The 22044-nt window shown below is 40.7% G+C and overlaps 1 protein-coding gene across 1 annotated transcript in view; it reads left to right on the forward strand.

Moving 5' to 3' along the window:
• Nucleotides 1–22044, forward strand: part of LOC124155322 (signal recognition particle subunit SRP72) — a 122538-nt gene that overhangs the window by 53700 nt on the left and 46794 nt on the right. Inside the window, exons 5-7 of the mRNA XM_046529038.1 lie at nucleotides 2526–2722; nucleotides 9032–9353; nucleotides 20831–21034. Of these exons, the coding sequence (XP_046384994.1) occupies nucleotides 2526–2722; nucleotides 9032–9353; nucleotides 20831–21034 (723 nt within the window). The remainder of the gene's footprint in view (nucleotides 1–2525; nucleotides 2723–9031; nucleotides 9354–20830; nucleotides 21035–22044) is intronic.

Raw genomic sequence — 22044 nt, forward strand, 5'->3', positions numbered from 1 at the left:
AAAGCAAATTGATTCATTTCTCCACCACTAAAAATCTCTCATCAAGCCTACTTACTGAGAGCAATCATAAATCAATGGAGCAAGTGTCTTTTCGTCAGTTTCTGGGTGTATGTTTGAGTTCAAACCTTTATTAGACCCTACACACTGATCTTTTGAGCCATAAACTAAGTTCCACATGTTACTTACTGAGACAACTTAGTACATTTCCCAACCAACTCAACCGTGAAAACCTTAAAACCGTGAATTAGCTATGAATTTTGTCTGCTGTGAAAAAATCTGGAAAAAGCTGTGAATTTCGTCATAAGACCGTAAAAATCTCTCAAACTTGATTGTAGAACTACGATTGACGGTTCAAAAGAAAAATTAATGGGTCGATAATGTTCCAATGTCAGTCATACGCACCCACCTTCCACGCACTTATATGCACGCGCATGTATTCGAAACGCAATTATTGGTCCGTGTGCCATGAGGACACATTCACATGAAGCCTGTGATTGGAAGACTGGTAACCTAAGTGCTCACTAATCCTGGCGAAAAATCAGACACTTGTTCACTTCCCTCACTCCCTGCTTGCTCCATTTTCCCACTCAAAACCTTGTTGTGCCCCAACGTAACATGGGCAAAACCCACTTTGAAACACGTACCCCCGTGACGAACCTTCCCCTCACACCATGTTCCTAGCAGAGTGCCCTCATTGGCCGGTGGGCGGCCAGAATGCGGCAAAAAAAGGTAGTGCCCGAAACCCTAGGAATCGGTGCAGAGGAGGGAGCCATGGATGCCAAGCGAGATTCTCATCGATCATTCTGCCCTTGTTGGCTTTGACGTTGCGTCCCTTGCCCCAGCTGGATGCCGCAGAGGTCCCATGTGGAACGGATCCACTATCGTGCCCTCCGTTACTGCGAGGAGTGTGCGCGCTTGCATTCGGTTGAATACGGCCCAAAGGAACTGGAGATTTCGTAGCATTCAGGCATGTTTACACCGTGACTAGTCAAGGTCAGACTGAAGAGGAAGGGAATAGTAGAAGTGAAGGAAGCGGGGGAAGTGGAAGTAGAGGTAGCATGAGTCATAGCAAGGCACTTGCCTGCGTAGACAAGTTGCCTTAAGCCCTGTTTTCCCATAACCAGTGCTGGACGATGGGGTGATTGCATGCCAGTTGCCTTCACGGGAGTACCCTGTTCCTGTTTTCCAAGCATTGCGGTGCACAATCACGTTCAGTGATCACAGATCCATGTCCCGCAGCAGTTGCATACCAGTCAACTTGCACGACACACAATGACACAGCATGGTGCCTGACAGTGTAGTTTCAGACGTCGCGCAGCGATTTTGAAGCATTCATGCTAACCAATTTTCTGAATCCGTGATCTCGCAGACATGGGTGTGCAGTTTTTGGAAACGAGGCATTGCACGGAGCGGTAGGAATGGCAGTACAATCACATTATCACCACTTAAAAGATTGCTGTAAATGATTTTGGAGAGCAACCTAAAATAACAGACAATCTGCATAAATAATAATAAATTGTTTGATTTACATGAATGGTGAAAATTACATGAAATTTAAGTAACAGTTTGGATTATTAGTGTTTTCCTGTTATTCGTGCTGCCTCTTCCCATCATTAGCACATATGATCGGGATTATGCTGTAGTAGGCAATCCCATTTCAAAGAAAATAAACATTTGTCATTCATGTGCCATGCATTTTTTATAAATCTGCAGATCTCCTTGGATAGATTTTAAGTAAGCTGAGAGCTTTTAAACAACAAATGTTCATGAGTAGGATAAGCATTGCATTGTATGTATTGGCACATGCAAAGAGAGATTGGAACTCTTTTCCACTCTAATGGAGCTTTGCATTCACTGAAGCTTTAACTCCAAATTTCGGTTCCAGAATTGATGTCTTCCACGACTTTGGATCTGATGTGTCCGTGGATATTTGGATTCGATGTATCCGATCCGACCATCCCTAACTTTAATCCTTCACTAAGCAGCTGATGCTGCTGGTCAGAAAAATTGTATTGCGATAGGTTCTATATTTGAGAATAGAATTTAAACCTGGAGTTATTGTTGTCTCTGAGCTGATGTATCTGGAGTTGACAAAGTTTTGTGACCTTCTTGTGGCTTACCACCAGTGTTTTGGAAGCAATTTCCCCCTTTCATGCCCTAGCTTAGTCATTCTGGAATGACCATTCCACAGAATGCACAGAACTGGTGATTTCTTAATGAGGGAGCAATAAGTAGTGGAAGAGGGGGAGATTCTTCTGGCTTACCTGTGCCAAGTTCCTCTCAGCTTTCTTGACAGTGAGACTAGATGCCAGCAATGACCTTATTTTGACATTCACATACTTTGGCGTTACCCTAAGCTTGTGGTGGTGGCTGTTGAAGTGAATATTTATGTATTAAGTTTGACAGCTCTGAACTGCCCTGAGATTCTGAGTTTAATTTTATGTCCCCTACTCGCTCTCTGAATGGTGTCCCTGGCTCAGTGGTTCCACTTCTCACATTCTAGAGTCTCTCTTTTTCATTTGCAGAAAGTTTTGCATGATGTGCCACCACCAAGGGACCACACTTATGAGCTGGCGTACAATGGTGCTTGCCGACTTTTGGGGGAGTGCAAGTGGTTGGAGACGGAGGGAAAGCTGCGTGAGGCAGAGCGGCTGTGCCGTGAGACACTCGAGGAGGATGGAGCGTCGGAGGAGGATGTCGACGAGGAACTGGCCATCATCAGGTCTCTTTCGTTCTTTCTCTTCAACTGGGACTGTGAAAATTTAGTAATTTCCTCATTCCTAAAGTACAATCTGTCATTGCAGTAAAACCCCAGTGTAAAGAACCCCATGCGGCAAACTTTCATGAAAACCTCGGTATTAATTTTTCCCTGCCCCAATTGCTTCCCATACATAATAGTAGGAGAATCACGTTCGGAAATGAGTGTCTATCTACATCCTGTTGTGGGCTGCTCGAGTGCCATTAACCCCTCAACGCCGTCATGCGTACCCAGTACGCGCCCTTTAAATTTCGTATGCCGCCGTCATGCGTACACAGTACGCTTCCTGACCTACTGTTTATAATATTTTTTCTCCACCAGATATTGTATGTTAAATTAAAACTAATTGCTCTATCTTTTGAAGAAATGTTTTTCCTTTCCAATAAAATATTCATAGCGGTTTTATGCCTTCAAGATTTTTTAAAAATGCTTCGATAAAATTCCGTTTTAAACCAGCGCGTTGACGACTTCGGTCCAAAAACTCATCGCCTTCTTTCAGCTGTTCTATCATGAAAACTTCCGCCTATTCTGCTCGAGAGACGTCTAGAAGGGTCAGCTACTTTAGCTTGAGATATGGTATCTTCTAAGCTCAATGCCATCTCTCCGTCTTCTCCTTGTTTGTCGTCACCTCGAGCCCCAAATGTGTTTGGTCCGCCTCATTAGTCCTAAGCGTCCTAAGCGAAGGGGCCATGTGCTTCGCTCTGCATTTATTTTTTTACTTTTTTTCTGGACAGTAATCAACGAAGATAAGATTCCATCTAAACAGTCAGCGTATACCAGGGCCCCTTCGAGATATTTTCTCGTCTCTTGAGGGAGCTTCTGAACCACGAGCTTCAGTCCACCCAGTCCACCAGAGTCATTCATGCTGTGTGGTGTTCATTCAGGCAGGATGCTGAAATTCTCATCGAGTGTACTTCCTGTGTGTGGTATTTTTTTATAATTGGGGATCCTACGAAATGTGAATAGTATTGAAAGGCAAAAAAGAGACTCGGAAGTCTGTTTGTGTATTAGGCTATAGTAAAATCATTGGTGGGGTGAATTTCAAGGACCTGTTATTGCATTCGTACGTAATGGAAAGAAAACGCCATTACAAGTGATATATGAAGCTATTTAGGAGACTATTGAATGAGGCAGTCCTAAATTCATATGTTGTTCACAGGAAAAACACGTATAAAAATTTGACTTATCATTTCGCGTGCCATTGGGCGAGATAATATTTTTGAAATATCCAACGTCATACGAACTGTTTGGACTTGGCCGTCACTCATTACACAATTTAGTACCAAGACTCACAAAGTTGATTTCCTAAAGACAATTCCTGCAGCTGGGAAGAAATAAAAGTCTCAAAGGAGGTGTGCAGTTTGTGCGTAACATGGGAAATGAAGAGTTTGCGTGTACTGTTGTGAAAAATGTGCAGTGGGATTATGTTTGGATTGCTTCAAATCATGTCAGAGCAGATTTTCTAAGGTAAATCGTTTGAATATTTGGATATTAATGTTTGAAACATTAGCATGTGATTACCTATATGAAATGATACGGTAATAATGGAACAAAGTCAGAGAAGTGGGCGGAGTGGTAAATTTTCAAGGAGGCGAAACGGGTAATCCTATTGAAAGTATCCAATCTGTTATGAAATTTTCAACCCCAAATAACTAAATTACATCATGTAGTTGTATTTTTTAAATGGATGGAATGTTAGAGATCTCGTAGCATATTCGAAACCAAATAAAAATCTTTCAAAATTGAAAATTTATTCATTAGTTCATAAAAAGAGATACATAAAACGACAAATATTTTTTCCAATCGCTCGAAAAATTATAATATAGTAGCGCATTATAATACGCAAGTTTACAAAAATTATCAACGATACTGATTGTATATTATGAAAGATATAAATTATTGAATGATAGTATACCAAAAAGGCGAAGATTTTTAAATCTCATCCGGCCGCTGAGATGGGATTTAATTAAATGCCTGCCGCGCTTGAGGGGTTAAGGGGTCACTCTCTGGTGGGCCCAAGAGAGAGGGTTTTCAGTTCCATAAACCCCTTCCAAAATCATGAATGTGAATCTAAGCGTGAATCACAGCAGTACTGGTGGAGCGTCCAGTGGATAATTGGAAAGTTCTGGGTTCATGCCACATTTCTACCCTCTGATATCTGGCTCTTTTCATCGGCCACAGCACTGTTTCTTCGTACATTCTGTGTTGTGTTTTCCTATCTGTTTCATTTCCCTCTATGAATTTATATGGTATTTACAGTGAAATTTAAGCAATTTACAGTAAATTTAAAGCAATTACAAATTTTTTAAAACATTTTTTACATTATGTATTCTTTTGCAAAATAAGCATGAAATGCAGAAAGATGCATGTTTCTACTTTCTCTCAAAATGTCATTTCCTACTATTCTATTACCACCTCACAAGATGTATTTTTCTTGGGTGTCTGATGCTACACTGCACTCATTGAGGGCAGTCCATTTCTGGTCCATTATACTCCAAATCTTCCTCCAGTCAAAACTCAGACATGTAAAGCACATCTTAATTTTTGTTGACAAAGTGGATTTCTGTGGTATAATATTCCGCTGCATGCATTGCCTGCTTCATGTTCACCTGGAAGTCACTATCCATGTTGGTAGTGAAGGCTGTTTGGGTGCCCCACCAGGTGATCTCCAAAACATGGCTGCCGACATTTCGGGGTACGAGTCGTCCTCCATCCTCAGGGCTGAATGTCGTTTCTCAGAAAGTATTTGTCTTACATATAGTGGTGTCGGGACCTCAGGTTCCCTCTGATATTGGCCAATGATGTTGGTCCTTGGTATTAGCCAATCGGATTCTATGCATTCTGTACGGGTTTTCTATACGTGACTGAGGGAGTAACCGCCATCTCTATTGATAATGTTTTCTGTCAGCCGGATCTTTATGGCCTCCTTCATAATCCTTTCCCAGTATTTCTTCTCTCGAGAGATGATCTTCACATTTTCCCAATGAATGGCATGGTTTTGGTTGATGGAGTGTGGAGTGGACCCATCCATAGGAGCACTCCCAAATCCTCCTTTCTCAATGTTTTCCGTGATCTTTAAACAACAAAAAATTACACAAAAGCACCAGGATATTTGCATTTTAATGGTAGGCTACACTGGACTAAATATTCTATTAGAATTCTCTTCGTGAAATGGAATTATTTTATTTACTTGCTGATAAGGAATGTTTCAAGTCTTGTTGGATGTCTGCTGTAGCAGTGGTAGCGATGATCAGTGGTGGTAAAAAACTCTTGATTAATTTTTAAAGATTCTTCAATGTTTAACCAATCGTAATCTTTAATTGCATGCATCATATTGCAAATTCACAATTATATTGGCGGCTTTGCATGCGGTTGAATATGGCCCAAAGGAACCAGAGATTTCGTTGCTCTCAGGCATGTTTATTCCGCATCAAGTGAAGGTCAGACTGGAGAGGAAGGGAAAGGTAGAAGTGAAGGCAGTGAGGGAAGTGGAAGTAGAGATAGCTTAAGTCATAGCAGGGCAATTTGCTGCATAGACAATTTTCCATAAGTCCTGGCTTCTAATAACCGCTGCTGCGCGATGGTGTAATTGCACACCCATTGCCTTCACGAGAGTTCCGTGCTCCTGTTTTCCTAGCATCACACTCAGTGATCACGGATCTGCATCCTGCAGCAGTTGCATCCCAGACAACTTGTGCGAGACTCGACTACATGGTGTGGTGCGTGACAGTGTAATTTCTGACGCCACCCAGCGGTTTTGAAGCATTCATGCAAACCACTTTTCTGAATCTGTGGTCCTGCAGCCACGGATGAGTGGTTATCGGAAACCAGGTATGACACGAAGCAGTAAGAATGTGTGTACAATTATTATTATTATTATTATTATTAGGGATGGTCGGATCAGATATCTTGGATCCAAATATCAGTGGATATTGCCCTTCATCCTTTATTGTTTAGTCTAGAAGGAACACCTCTTCGTGTTCAAAGTTCGGGCTTTGCTCTCCGGCTGTGGCGCCATGCACACGGCCTGGACTGCTAGTAGCATAATATGCTCGGCAGTCCCTACCACCTTGTCTGGTATGGTCCACATATTTCCACAGGGGAGAATGACGCCTCAGTAGCTTAACTGGCTAAAGCACTCGGCCGGAAATCGAGGGATCCGGTCAAGGCGAATGATTTTTCCCCTGTGGATTTTTTGCACAATTTGTGTATTGCAGGTGACTCTGTCAAAGTCATCACTGGGGCTAGTCCCGGTATACTTAAATAACCATAGGAAAAGTTTAAATTATTCATAAACTATGGAGAAATATTTTTATAAATGTTAAGAAAATATTTTTCTTATTCTATTTTTTTGCGTGAACAAAGTCGTAGCATTGCACAGTGGAGGTATATTTTGTTCTAACATGATGCCATAACCTGAAAGATTGGATCCACCTTGCCCCAGTAAGGGTTTATTTAAGGAAAGATAAGCAAGAAATGTGGAACCTTCTAAAGTGAAAAGGTCGCAGAAAACTCTTTCTATTGAGAAAGGAATTAAAGTAAATAATGATGTGGAGCGGAATGTATCCTTTTCCAAAGCAGAAATTGCCAAGTTGAGTGGGATCAGGATTAAGTGGATGAAGCAAAGTACGCCGCATAGCGCGCAAAGGAAAAGGGGCCACCCAAGCACTCACTCAGTGCAATGTTCACTACTACGTACTACCTCTCTGGTTATTTTTGAGGGGGTTGGCCGGAATGTTGTGTGCTAACACTAGAAAAATGTGTAGCCCTGAATGAGATTTCATAGTCAATGCTAAAAACAATTTCGGCATCTAAGGAGAAGATATCTTCCTTATCCTGTCATACTAAGTCATCATTGAGTCCTCAGGAAAGTATGCAGAATTTGCAGAGTTATGTTTTACTTTTTTAGTGATCGTTGCTAAAATAAACTAGCTAGTGTTTGCATCAAAGAAAAATCAGGGGTTTTTTCTCCCAAAATGAGTGATTTCATAAAAAAAAGGGATTTACCAAATAATCGTGTGTAAGAGACGCACCTATATTTTGAGCATAGGAGGTAAAGAAAAAAAGATTTTGCAGCATTTTTTTTATCCTATCATGCAGTGTTGCAGACATGTGCCTGGACTTTCAATAGTTATCAAAATTGCCGCTTTCAATACTAAAAATTTACGTGGCATTTTTCAGCTAAATTTACACTATGTAAATCAATCGACTATCGGGAGGTTCGTCAAAGATGCATCAAGGGAACGGGGTGATGAATTGACGAGACAAAGACGTATGCTCTATGACATTGCTGCAAAACTGACTGACTCTTCTTCCACATGCCTTCCATCCATGCATCTGCCTTGCGACAGAACAACAGCACCTTCCCACACCCACCCCTTGAGGTGAGGGCTCACTCCTACCGTGGGTTCGTGAGTCAGTTACAGCAAGCAGCAAACGAAAGTTGGCTAGAGGTGGGGAGCAGTCATTACATCACTCCCCTCCAAGAAGAAAAACTTTTTGACTTAAATAACAGTATAGAATAGTCAATCAACTCATGGAACCCACACAATACCAAAGCAAAATATTAAGAAAATTCGTAAAATAAATCCCACATATACCTTTATCCAAAATTCACAAAATTACTCCCTCAAATGTTCACCACAATTGCTTCTGCAATTAAAGTATAACTGGAATACACAAAAAAAACCATTTCAAAATTAACATATTAGTACTTTGTTTTTCACAAGACAAAATAAACGGTCGCAGTGAACCACTTTCACGTCCTACCCCAACTGGAAACCCCCTTCACATAATGCCCAACTTAAGTCATAATGCCACAAGTATGCTGTGATGGCTCCCAGCTAACGTGCTAACAACACTATTACAAGCGTAAAGCACACCATCTTCTTCTTCTTCCACTACTTGCGGGGGCACAAATTATAGTCCACTTCTGAGGGGCAATTGTCATCATCTCTCTTTGGACCTCGAGTGACACGGAGGTAAAATTTGGTGGTCCTCCTAGGGATCTCTTGAGCATGCGGGGATTTGGGTGGGGGGGGGGGCAAGGGGCAGTGCGCGCTCACTGAGAGAGCGTCGTGTTGTTTGGAGGTGGTCACCACAAGGGGGGGGGGATGGGAGGGCAGTGGGGCTAAATTGGGGAATGGATTGGACGTGTACATGGATTTCTTTGTCTGCATTGCTTTTTGATTGCTACACTCTCTCTTGTGAAATCACAGCAGCAGGCAGGGCAATGAGTCATCCTCATGAGCTCCTTTCCTCTCTCAATTCTAGGATTCAGAGGGCTTACTGTCTGCAGGCGCAGGGGCGTGGCAAAGAGGCGCAGGCCCTGTACAACTCGGTACTGCAGAGCACACGCAAACCACGCAGTGGGGAGGGAGAGGGGGAAAGCATTGCACCACCTAGTGGCCTTGACCCGAGTCTGTTGGCTGTGGCCTCCAACAACCTGGTGGCATTCAACCGTGATGGCAATGTCTTCGACTCCAAGAAGCGGATGCGAGCCGCAACGGCAGAGGGACTGGAGCATCGGCTGACGTCAAGGCAGCAAGCGTGCATTGCGCTCAACAACTGCCTGTTGGCATTCTACACAAATCAGGTGTGTGTGCCTCCCTCCCATCCATCCATCCACCCACTTCCACACGTGCATGTTGTGGCCCACCGTTTGAAGATCACAGCGGAAGCCCAGTGTAGCAAGTACGGCATATTGTGATAGTGGTGACTGACAGTATTTGTACTGCTAAACAGCCTAAGTTTTACGTGTAAAATAAATCAATTATAGTGAGGCCTAGAAGTTCCTTCCACAGTATGTGCTCAGCATTACGACAGATATCTCTCAAGGATGAGGGACTGCTGTGTAAACATTACCTACAGGGTAAGCTGGTTTTAGTGAAATAGGCGTATAGCAATAATTGCATTAGACGTACTGATTGGCAGACAATCTTCAAAAGGCCTATGATTAACCAAAAATAGATAGTTCTCGCTATAGAGCGTTCCACATTTAGTTGACAGTATGGGCTCTTATGGAGAATCGTTTCCCATGTTTATCTCCATAAGGCCGGGAGCGCAGTGTTGTCAGTAACAGCACGAAAATTAATGTTGCGTTATGCACTGATTAAAAATTGCATTCTAATGTAGAAAAAGATGCTGCATTCATTGATGCCAATAGTTTTACGATAAAAATTATAACAAAAGCTGTAAAAAACATTTCGTCAAATTTCCGTGAGAAACATGTGTTTTTTTTACTTAATCTTCTTCTCGCAATTTCTGCCTGACCGTTGTCTGTATTGAATTGAATCTTCTGCAAAATATTCTTCACACTATTTTCTCTTTTAAGGTCTCCAGCAATTGTACAATGATTGAGTTAAAATGTTGTTATGCCGACGTAACACCCTTTAGGACAAGAAAATTTTGATTTCTGCAAGGTAAAAAGTAGTCGCTTACTAACTTATGTTTCTTACGTTGTAGGTCCCTATATGCTGCATATCAAATGGGAAGAAAACTGCAAAGTTATTTTTGGTGAAAAAATCGTTAACTTACATCAATTCTGAAGCAAGTTACAAGGTTTTGATATTAAGAAAAAATATTACGGTGCCGCTTGGCCGGGCTTCTTGCTTTTTCTTGCTCGCAGAGGGAAAATTCTCGGGCGTAAAAGGAGCTTTTTGTCGATGCGTACTATGAAATATATATCCATTCGTTTGATATCCTATACAGAGAATACTCATACGTCGTAACAGCAGTGTTTTTATCTGAATACATTGATACACGAAAGGAAGCAAGCGGCTGGGAAATAAGACACTTAGCCTTGGGTGTTTAGGTCCCATCGCGGAAACTAACAAGGAACATTAACGGAGTGTAACGCCCACTTTTGCTTCAAACTTTGCACATTTGTAGATTATTGCAAAAAAATTAAATGTGTAAAATTTCCCGTGCCCTCGTGACCTGTGAGTCGAGATATCAGCGATCAAAGATGCCCGATTCGTCAATTTGCCGCCCGTCAGGGGGAAGGCATGCCGGCAATTGGCCCACTCCTCGCCGGGGCCTCGACCCAGCCGCCCGGTGAGCGGCCAGCGATGCAATGCGAGCTATATTTCGTCTACGGCGGAGTCTCACGCCCCGGCGAATCGCTCTTTTGTTTTCTGTTACTCTTTCTGTATTTCCGATTTTACCTGATCCTTATGGAGCATCGGATTGATGGGAAAATTGCTCTGCATTTAGTTATAACAAGTCGATAGTCGCTTGAACTCATCAAGCGGGTAATTAGGGGGTTGGGAGCATTGTTGTGTCACGTGTTTCCGAGTTATGTGCCCATGAGTTGCTTAAAAAGGAAAAAAAACTCATAATATCGTTTAAATGGATGAAATGTACGGAGAGTACGATTTTTCGCCGTCAACAATACTTAAGGTCGTCTTAGTAACCACGATGGTACAAGCGTCGAGAGATTGTTTTGATTTTAATATTTACGTAATGGGGAGAAATTAATTAATAATGACCGGTGAAGTTATTTAATAAGGCCGATTTTTTTGTAATTTAGACCTTTCTCTATGATTGTAGCTACTCACACTCTGATCGTAAGGGTTTTAACCCAATAAACATAAGCAATTTATAACAGATTTAAAAAAATAAAAGACCTGAGACCAATTAATACCAATACCCAGCTGCATATTTAACATATTTCTATTGGGCATTGTGAGGAATACCAAGATGTACCCATTCACAAAATTTCTTTGGTCCAAATTATAAAGTAATCAAGTTATGCCAATTTTCGTATTTGCTATAATTATCGAATCGATCTTTCGATTATACTGACAACTGTACTGTAAAATCTGCAACGATATTGATTTTATTTCCAGTCTATGGTCATCTATTACATAATTCTTGGTCAACTATGCCCTTGGATGTAAAATACTACATGTTATAGCATTTCGATATATTTTAACAAAAAGTAGATTCGACATATATCGAACTTGAGTCTATATACAAAACATATTTTCATTGGGCATTGTGAGAAATACCAAGATGTACACATTTGCCGAATTTCATTGGTCCAACGGATATACTATTCAAGTTATGCCGATTTGTGTATTTGCTATAATAAGTAAACTCTTGATTTTACGAAGCAGGATTTTACGAAGTTTTCGATTATACGAAGTGATATTGCGGTCCCGGCGAAAAGCCTATGCTAAATACATGGCGCTATTCGATTATACAAAGTTTCGATTATACGAAATTTTTTGAATTTACGAACCTCGGCTCGGTCCCTAGGAGCAAATGGCATTCGTTTATACGAACTACGGCGAAAAATTTGTCAATAAAACTAGTTACGCCGGCGTAAGTAGCTAAAAAATCAGCGCTTTCAACTGTGGTCCATCAAAAGTGCGAAATCGTAAATGATAATGCAACTTTGGAGAGAAATGGGTCGCCAAAAACCTCACTGTGGGAATTTAGGGGGAGTAGGAGTTCAGTTAAAATAACGCGGCTGACATTATGCCCCTATTTACGTGCCTGTTCGTAAACATAGCATCGACAATAATTCGTAGTTTAACATGTCAGGAAGGTCGCGCGGAGTATTTCGTACACCCCTAATTAACCCTTTGCACTGCTGTGAACGTACTTCGAAGACTACTTGACTACTTTTCGCCGAAGCACTTCGAAGGGTCCCTAATCCGGGACCCTTTCCTCGACGAGCTCACCCTCGCTGGCCCCTGAAACTGGGCTATTTTTTAATGCATTACCTGACGCAACCCTGGGTTTCAAAGGGAAAAGGTGCCATGGGGGGAAAAAGAGTAAAGTGCGTGTTACTGTGGGGCTGTGCATCAACCAAACGGGCACGGACAAAATAAGCCCGTTGTCATTGGGAAATTTGAAAGGCCACGGTGCTTAAAACATGTAAAATTGGAAGCCCTCCCCGTTTTTTACCATGCAAATAAAAACAGCTGGATGACCCGAGAAATTTTCCAGCAAACGGTTATACGCCTACAGAGAAAAATTGCTGGAGAGAACAGCAAAATTGTTTTAATAATGGATAATGCCACCGTTCATAAATACGTGGAAGATCTAAAATTGGCTACTGTTCGAGTCCTCTTTTTACCCCCAGAAAAGAAGCATCCTTATCGAAAGGGATGATATTATTCGTTGGCGGCAGAATTATTTAAGGCAGCTAAAAAAATATCGCCGCGAACACAGGACGATTGTATTCACAGATGAAACTTGGATCAATGTTGGACAAACAGTGAACATGACTTGGCGAGTCAAACAAATAGAAACTCCGCGTCAAGCTTTTCTTGCTGGACCAAGTACTGGGCTTAAGGCCCCCACTTCCTGAGGAGGACGATTCGCAATTATACATGCCGGGACGGAAAAAGGGTTCATAAAAGGAGCATCGCATGTGTTTCTGTACAAAAAGAACTCAATGGATGATCTGGCTGGCGAGTGTTAGGAGAGATGGTTTGAGCATTCACTTCTTGCAAACTTACCCGATGGATCAATTATAGTGGTAGATAATGCCTCTTATTACTCAAGGAAATTGGAATCCTTGCCTACTACAAGGTGGAGGAAAGAGAACATTAAGGAAATTAGCTTTGAAAATGTCAGCTTGAAAAGAGATCTTTAATTTACAATAAATCAAGTACGGGAAAATTTTGAAAAATTAAAGATTGATGATGTCTTATACAACATCGCCTTTCATGTAATACTAGCTAGAGCCAAAAAATATTGCATAATATGGAAGGAGTAGAAATTTTGTCTCATTCAGGAGCGGCTATAATTTTTATTATCCTTCAATTTATTGTTATTTTTTACATCACAGATTATTCATTATTCAGTTTGTGCATTGAATAAGTACGTACATGAAATAACAAAAGACTTTTCCTTTTATACTGCAGCAAAGGTATTGTAATATACGCTAAAAAATTCCTTAATTTACGCTGTCTTTCGTGCGATCCCTAACTCCTTTTCGAACTAAACCATTTTGGCACCATATTATGTGTGGTTTACCATGTGTCCTTTGTGGCTAATAACGACAGGCACTTATTTTGAATCTTCCCCAGGAGATGAAACTACCACAGGGAGGAACTCAGTGCCTTGGGATAGTGACATTGGCGCATTTCCCACGATCTGCTATCAGCATTCGCCTCACCCACTCTGACGATTTCCTCTTCTCCGATATCAAACAACAGATCCGACCTCGCACAGGGATCGTATTACGAAGACCTTAGCTTCGAAAAAAATATCAAAGTACGCGAGAAAAATAAAAACGTGTCTCGCACCCACCCCCTTTTCTCACCCGCTGACCTTTTTCTACCAACCTGCTTCGAATTTCCCCCTTTCTGGAGGTCAACTGCTGCATGAGTCATCTACTAGCCCGAAAGGTGTCTAACAGTGACTTTCGGCAATTATTATTACACTTTTATTGGTTTGAAATATTAGTAATATGCGTGTAATTTAAGAAAGAATAAGACCAAACACGACATATTTATGACTTAATTTAAGCATTTTACGCAGGAAAATAAATGCCGGAAAGACGAAGAAATACGACGGGGGCTTAGCATTTTGGCGTAATGCTCAAATTGGGTGCTTTCCTATTATTTTTTATTGCTTAAATCGAAATATGTTTATAATCGAAATATGCTTATATCGAACTCCTGGAGTACGTATTTAACACTTTTAGATTTTTATTGGACAATATCTATTTTACGCGATTAAATTAAAAGTGAAAATTTTCAAGTGCACGGAAACGCGACGCGTTAGTGGGAATGATGGGGAAAAGTCCGTGTGACGCATTTCTGGTTCCCCCTCCCGCCTTGTGAGGTGACCTTGGGCGAGGCTCAGAGCGCTGATACCTTACCAAACCTTACCTTATCAAACGAAGAAAACTTTCCGACCTTAGCCAGTTTTAATAAGTGATTACTAAGATATGTTTCCCTGAGCTCTGTGCCTCATGCATGCATTAGTAACCTCAGACGATGTAAAACTCCTATCCTCTCGTGTAGAAACTAGGTCCCTGTGACGTCACGTGGAGTGGAATCGCATTGGCGCCAATCTGACCTTTTTCAAATGAGGATAAAATTGGCCATTGCCATTGGTCTAGACCGGTATTTCTAGAACCAAATAATTTTTATATTATGAATACACCAATGGTAGGTAACGAATCACAATCAATGCCTTTCGTTTTCTTTAATGAAGGAAACTACCCTATTGCTTACATAAAATTAAAATATTCCATTAATCAGCTAAATTCCTGTTTGAATCCTTTAAAGGCAATCACAATTACTCGCCAAAATCTTGGATTTCCTGCTGCATAGGCGACCTAGTCAAACATTCTCACATTCATAGTTTAGTATTCGAGCTGTTCGAAATTCGAGGTATTCGAATATCGAGCAATGATTTGATATTCGAATTCGATATTCAAATTCGAGAAATCTACTATTCGACCCATCCCTACTCTAAACCAATCGGTGCAGCACTGATCAATGACGGTGCAACCTCTAACACATTTATCAGAAAAGGTTGTTAAGAAAATTATGATAGAAGAAATCAGATAGATAGAGTTGCAAAAATGAATACAGGAACGATTGAAATGATGTTGCACTGTTGAGCGTGAAACTGAAAACATCGCGAATCTAAGTATTGCTTCCCCCTGTGGCCTCTCATTAATATTTTAGGCTCCTTTAAGAACACGAATATCGCTCTTAGTTCAAATTTGCTGTAGGAGGATATCGAAACCTAAAAGATATGACGACCGCTGTGTATGCGTAACTACTTTTGATTAAGGCAGATGATCACTGGAGATGTTAAGATTATCACGAAAGGTCCATATAATCAGTGATATGTACCACTTGTTGCTCTTTCTTTTTTTTACTCTCCTTAGAGTGGAGACCTACGGATAGACGACTACTCTAGATGGAAGACAGCCGTGACGCGACTCATTGAGCGACGCTGTTTATAACATATTTATTGAAATTTTAAGGTAAATGGTTCAAAATGGTGAGTTTTGCTGCTTTCTGAGGGATATTTTATCAGTCCTTACGTTTTTTTATTATAATAATTAATATAATTAATTGTAAAGAATATAATATTTATTTATTCTTTTTTATTCTTATGGGTGGTAACCGAATGTACAAAAAAGGTGTTACATAAATAAGCATATGGACATAGTGTTACATAATTAAGTATATATAAGAAGCACATAAACATTAATAAGCATTATTTAATGTGTTAAAAAAGTAAAGGTTAGCAAAGGATAACATGTGATCAATATTAAAAGTTAAAATATAACATATGATTAAAATCATGTTAAGAAATGTAAAATATATCAATACCAAAAAATGGTCAAGAACATGGATAAGAAATGCATTCAGTTTATCTAGCTAAAAGAGATGAAATCTGCATAATAAAAAGACATCAATTTTGCCAGACTTTTTTCTCTTTCTTTCTTTCTTTCTTTCTTTTAGATAAAAGCAGAGTGAAAATGAATATCTACTGATGGTTCCACTAAGTTATGTGTGTCCAGAAGTCTGATTGATAATGGGTGCATTGAATGTGAAATATCTACAGCAAAATTTTAAATGGAAATGTTTGGTTTTCCTCATGAAATTGAGGGTAGTATCGAAGGATAAAAGATGTATAAGGAATGGGCTATTGATTTTGTTATTGCATAGCCTGTAGAGAAATATGTAGTAGTTCAAAGTGTAAGTAAATTTAATCTAATTAATCAAAATGGATTAAACTAAAAAATTTATCTGACTTGTGGGAGGGCTTTGATCTCCCCCTCGCTGTGCCAATGGCTGTGCCATGACTGTAACTTACAATTGCTTCTCTCAGACAATTTCTGTGATTTCGCCTAAAAATATACATACATATTACCATTATATTGCACTAGAACCTACTGACCTATAAATTCTGTCTTCACTTCTACCAATAGGTCTAAATTCAAGTTGATACAGTAAACTCTTGATTTTACGAAGCAGGATTTTACGAAGTTTTCGATTATACGAAGTGATATTGCGGTCCCGGTGAAAAGCCTATGCTAAATACATGGCGCTATTCGATTATACGAAGTTTCGATTATACGAAATTTTTTGAATTTACGAACCTCGGCTCGGTCCCTAGGAACAAATGGCATTCGTTTATACGAACTACGGCGAAAAATTTGTCAACAAAACTAGTTACGCCGGCGTAAGTAGCTAAAAAATCAGCGCTTCCAACTGTGGTCCATCAAAAGTGCGAAATCGTAAATGATAATGCAACTTTGGAGAGAACTTGAACTTCGAAGGGTCCCTAATCCGGGACCCTTTCCTCGACGAGCTCACCCTCGCTGGCCCCTGAAACTATTTTTTAATGCATTACCTGACGCAACCCTGGGTTTCAAAGGGAAAAGGTGCCATGGGGGGAAAAAGAGTAAAGTGCGTGTTACTGTGGGGCTGTGCGTCAACCAAACGGGCACGGACAAAATAAGCCCGTTGTCATTGGGAAATTTGAAAGGCCACGGTGCTTAAAACATGTAAAATTGGAAGCCCTCCCCGTTTTTTACCATGCAAATAAAAACAGCTGGATGACCCGAGAAATTTTCCAGCAAACGGTTATACGCCTACAGAGAAAAATTGCTGGAGAGAACAGCAAAATTGTTTTAATAATGGATAATGCCACCGTTCATAAATACGTGGAAGATCTAAAATTGGCTACTGTTCGAGTCCTCTTTTTACCCCCGAACTCGACTAGCAAGTCCCAGCCCTTGGACCAAGGCATTATCCAAGATTTTAAAGTCCTGTACCGGAAGAAGCTTGAGCAGTATTACTTGCGATGGATCGGTATGTATACATTAATCTATTTTGCTCATGTGCGTTTGGATATCGATTTAGATATTTTTATTCATAATTATCATTCTTTCAAATCTATTTGCTACTTTTATAAATGGGAACAGAAATTAATAACATCCCGAAATGGACGTTGATACATGCAATCCGCGCCATAATATCTTTTCGTGTATATATTGGCCTTTGTGAATGAACAACTTAAATATCTAAAGTATTAGGCTCTATTTACCGCCAATTTATACTTCAGGCTTCTCGTAATGAAGACGCACTTCCAAGTCTAACCATGAACTTTCTTCTCACGCGCTTCCCCGTTCTCCCATGCTGGGGTTCTGTCTTTCAAAAGCCTTTGTCCCTTCCCTCCTGCCGCCTTTGGCTGATCTTGCTGACACCCACCTTACGCATCCCAAACCCCTCCTTCCCCAGCATTTCCCATTCACTCCCTCCCTAAGGTGACTGAGCTTGTGTGCGTCGCAAAAAAATACGGCCCCCAAAAGTAGACTGAGGCAGAGCTGAAGGCCATTTCCCCACCCTTCTTTGTCCTGCCCCCTTCACCAGTCCTTGTGATGACCACACTTCTTCCCTCAGGCAATTCCCATCCCACTCTTATTCACCCCACCCACTGGGAACTTTCCCCGATTGTGGAGAAGGGCATGGTTCATCTTTACCTGCAACGGGGGGAAGTTATTCACCGGAGAGAGGCGGAAGAAGTATCTTCCACTATCGGGAAAATGGTGCCGCGCTTATAATTGTCTCTCTTCTTCTCAGCTGACTTTTCAATTGAAATTATTTTCTTTGCTCTTTCCACACTATATTTATTTACGATTATGGCGCGACTATTTTTTAGTGCTAAAACTAAGAAAATCTTTTCTCTATGTCAATGATCCTTTACATAACTTTCAATACGGCGGAGAAAGGAACACGAAAACTAAATGAGGTGACGGTACAGGTTTTTGCGTGTCATTTTTTGGGAATTCACGCTAGTGAACCAATACTTAACCACGTTGAGAAATGATAAAACGTCTCTTGTAGGAAAACAATCAATGTGGATAATAACGTTTCTATCTATATTTCTCCGATACTGTAAGATGTTTCTCCTGTCGTTTTCCGGTTGGAACCTTGCTCCTGTCGGCATAAAAGGAGAGAAACATACTATATGAACAGATCACCTCATACCCGGTATGAAGAATACAGTCCTGATGAAGAATTAAGTCTTTTATGGCAACGTCTGCGAAGATGATGGAACACAGTAGTCGGACGGAGAACTCAAACAGAATATACTTCAAATATTCGCCAGAAGATAATCACATCCTACGTTATTTATGATCGTAATTGAATCTCAGTGAAAATAGAGCACATTCTGCTGAAAATACGAAGTAACTCGAAATATTAACTTACGAAGGTTATTTTGGAAACGGGCTAAGACCCTTGTTTTTCTTTTTTTCTCGTCACTGAGCGATAGAGGGCGACATAAATGGCGGTTAGGCCGGCTGCCGCTAAAATTCCGTGGGTGTCAGAAACAAATATCTATCTTTTGCATACTTAATAGTAGCTATTGGCTCCTAACCACAAATTTATTACTGTAAATTCTTATAATAAACATTGCAATTCATTATTTGATTACGTTTTCTAAACTGGTCGGGAATTTCTTTAGCGATCGCTGATGTTGAAGTATGAACAAGAAATGGGAATTTTATGGTGGTATAATTATTTAACGATTTTTCACATCATTAATCGGTAGCAAAAAGCCTTTTCTATGAATTATACCGAGAATAACCACCGAAAACGTTTAAATAAGACCACTAAAGACAAAAAACGGCGGAAGAAACAAAAGCGAACATTTTTTTCGTGACTTATGAAAAAGGTTTGAATTTACGAAACTCGATTTTACGAAGTGCCAATTTTCCGGTCCCACTGACTTCGTAAAATCAAGAGTTTACTGTATCTTTAACTTGTTTCTGTCCCGAAAAACTTTCATTATTATTGCATATCACGTGAAAGTAATATCATTTCTCTCATGCTTATACTTGCTGCAATTAAAATTAATAAAATACATGATGCCGTATGATGGAAATGAAGACTGCAAATATACTGGCGCAACAAAGGCTTGAACCCTGGCCCCCTGGGTGAGAGATGACGACACTAACCACTACCCCAACTGACCCACCTGTGAGGAAGTGTACTATTTTGGAATTATATAAGGCTTGTTAAAAGTACTGCTCGGAAATTGATTGATTACAGCCAAACTAAGGCCCATACAATGGAACCACCACCACTTCTGAAATGTGCTCGCCATTCTGAATGACATAAAAAAATACAGCATTGAAAAAGGTGGAGGACGGTGCGTGGTCTCCCCTTGTTAGTAAAATTTTATTCCTACTCTGAAGTTATCTCTAAGAGTGAATCACGTTCATTAAAAAAATACTTTAAAAGTTTGAATTTGAATGGTATAAAACTAATCTAAATCAATGAAAGCACATTCTCAAATACACCAGAGGCAAATGCGAACATACAGAACTAATATTAAAATAAGCAGAGTAAGTTTTGCAAAAATTCCACATTTGCGTTGACGAGGATTCGAACCCATTGCATCCCCCTCCTTCCTCAGGCCAAGTGCTTTTGCCAGTTTAGCCTCATTGCGAGGTGTCATTGTCCTCCGTGGAGATTACACTGGACTACACCGGACAAGGTGTTGCTGGACTGCTGAGCATATGATGCCATGAGCAGCCCAAATCGTGCGCACGGCGCCGCAGCCGGAAAACCCAAAAAAAAGCCCAAACTTTGAGCACATAGGGGCGGTCGCTCTTGAGGAATTTAAGTATACCAGGACTGGCCACTTGGGGATCCAGGTTTGAATCCTGGTCAAGGCAAATGATTTTTATCCTTGTGGATCTTTCGCACAATTTGTGCATTGTGGGTGACTCCAGTAAAGTTATCACCGTGGCTAGTCCCAGTATACTTAGAAAAAAGTAAATTTTGCCATAATATGTGGAAACATGGAAGTCTCTGTGGCCATTCTGCAACATGTTAACATCGAAAAATTTATCATTTACTTAATGTATTGCATTAACTACATGTATGAACGTACCTCTTTGTTCAAAGCATTAATAATTTTGTAATATAATTGTGTAATGTATCGATGAGAGTCTGCTGTGTGTACTAATGTGTACATGATGGTGTGCTAGTAGTGTAGTAGTGTTTCCATTCAGAGGAGAGATGCGTTGTTCTATTTGTAAGATGAGTTGCATTGTTTCTTTCCATGCAGACTGACCAGTGCAAGCAGCTGTGTGGGAAACTGGCTCAGGAGCACCCCGAGCTAGCGACGGACGCAGTGCTGGTGGAGGCTTCAGCGCTGGCTCGCGAGGGCAAGGCAGGTGCAGGGGTGGCGCTGCTGAGGAGCACCAAGGCGAAGGACGAGGGCGCACGCCTTGCCCTGCAGCTGGCCACGGCTCAGCTCCTGCTCGCTCAGGTCCGCCCACCTTCCCTCCTTGCTTTTCTCTGACACCAGCGAGATGGGCTGGTTAATGCCATGCCGCACGGTGAATAATGCTCAGGCTACATGTTTTTAGGAATGTGTGAAGCAGTTGAATGCAGTGGATCCATCATACTTCTTGGTCCAGTGCTGCTCACCATTCCTATGTTTCTCCGTTCGTAGCTTCTTACAATGCAAAGGACGTTTTACTTTAATGCTCTGGCTTGCTTTCAGCCTTTGGATAAATTCTGGTCACTATAAATAATTGTGTGAGTGATTGTGACAGCTTTGTGATGACCAAGCTCCAGTAATCAAGTTCTATTTCTGGCAAAAGTTATTGGGAACAAATACTCTGGAAAATCAAAATATGAATGGAAAAAATATTTGAGGTTATGCCAAGGGATAAGGAGGGATGCTTTTGAGATTTCTAGTTTTTGAATTCTACAGACATTTGAAATGGGCTCTTTCACCTTTTCTCTTTTATTACCTAGTGCTATAGAGTTTGAATGATATAGATAAGTAACCGTATTTTTCCCTCTTATAAATTCATCGCCTTCTCGAGCTTCTTGTGGCAAAAATCATTTGTCTATTGCAGATATGTTGATGATGGGGTGAGTAAGCCAAGTGGTGACGGTTCCCCTTGGTAGGGGCCTCACCAATGTGCTTTGGTTGAGGTTGACGCTACACTACACTTATGTAGTGTAGCGATTCTTCCATCAGTGATAGGTCTTATTAAAAAGGTTTGAAATTGCAAAATGCGATATGGTGAAGTGCCAATTTTCTGTTCCTGCTGACTTCGTATAATGGAGAGTTAACTGTGTTTGGAATCTCTATGAAAAAGTTAGAGGGTACTTTATACCCTCACGGTCTACCCTCTTTTTCCACTAACCCTCTTGGTTATTTCATAATTATATTCTGAAAAATGTCCTGCTCGTGAAAAATCTATGTCGCCATTTTTTGTGGAACACACGATCTTGATTTTCCAAGTAACCATTCATGCTAGATTA

The sequence above is a fragment of the Ischnura elegans genome, chromosome 3, assembly GCF_921293095.1.
Source record: "Ischnura elegans chromosome 3, ioIscEleg1.1, whole genome shotgun sequence".
Classification (NCBI taxonomy): Eukaryota; Metazoa; Arthropoda; class Insecta; order Odonata; family Coenagrionidae; genus Ischnura; species Ischnura elegans.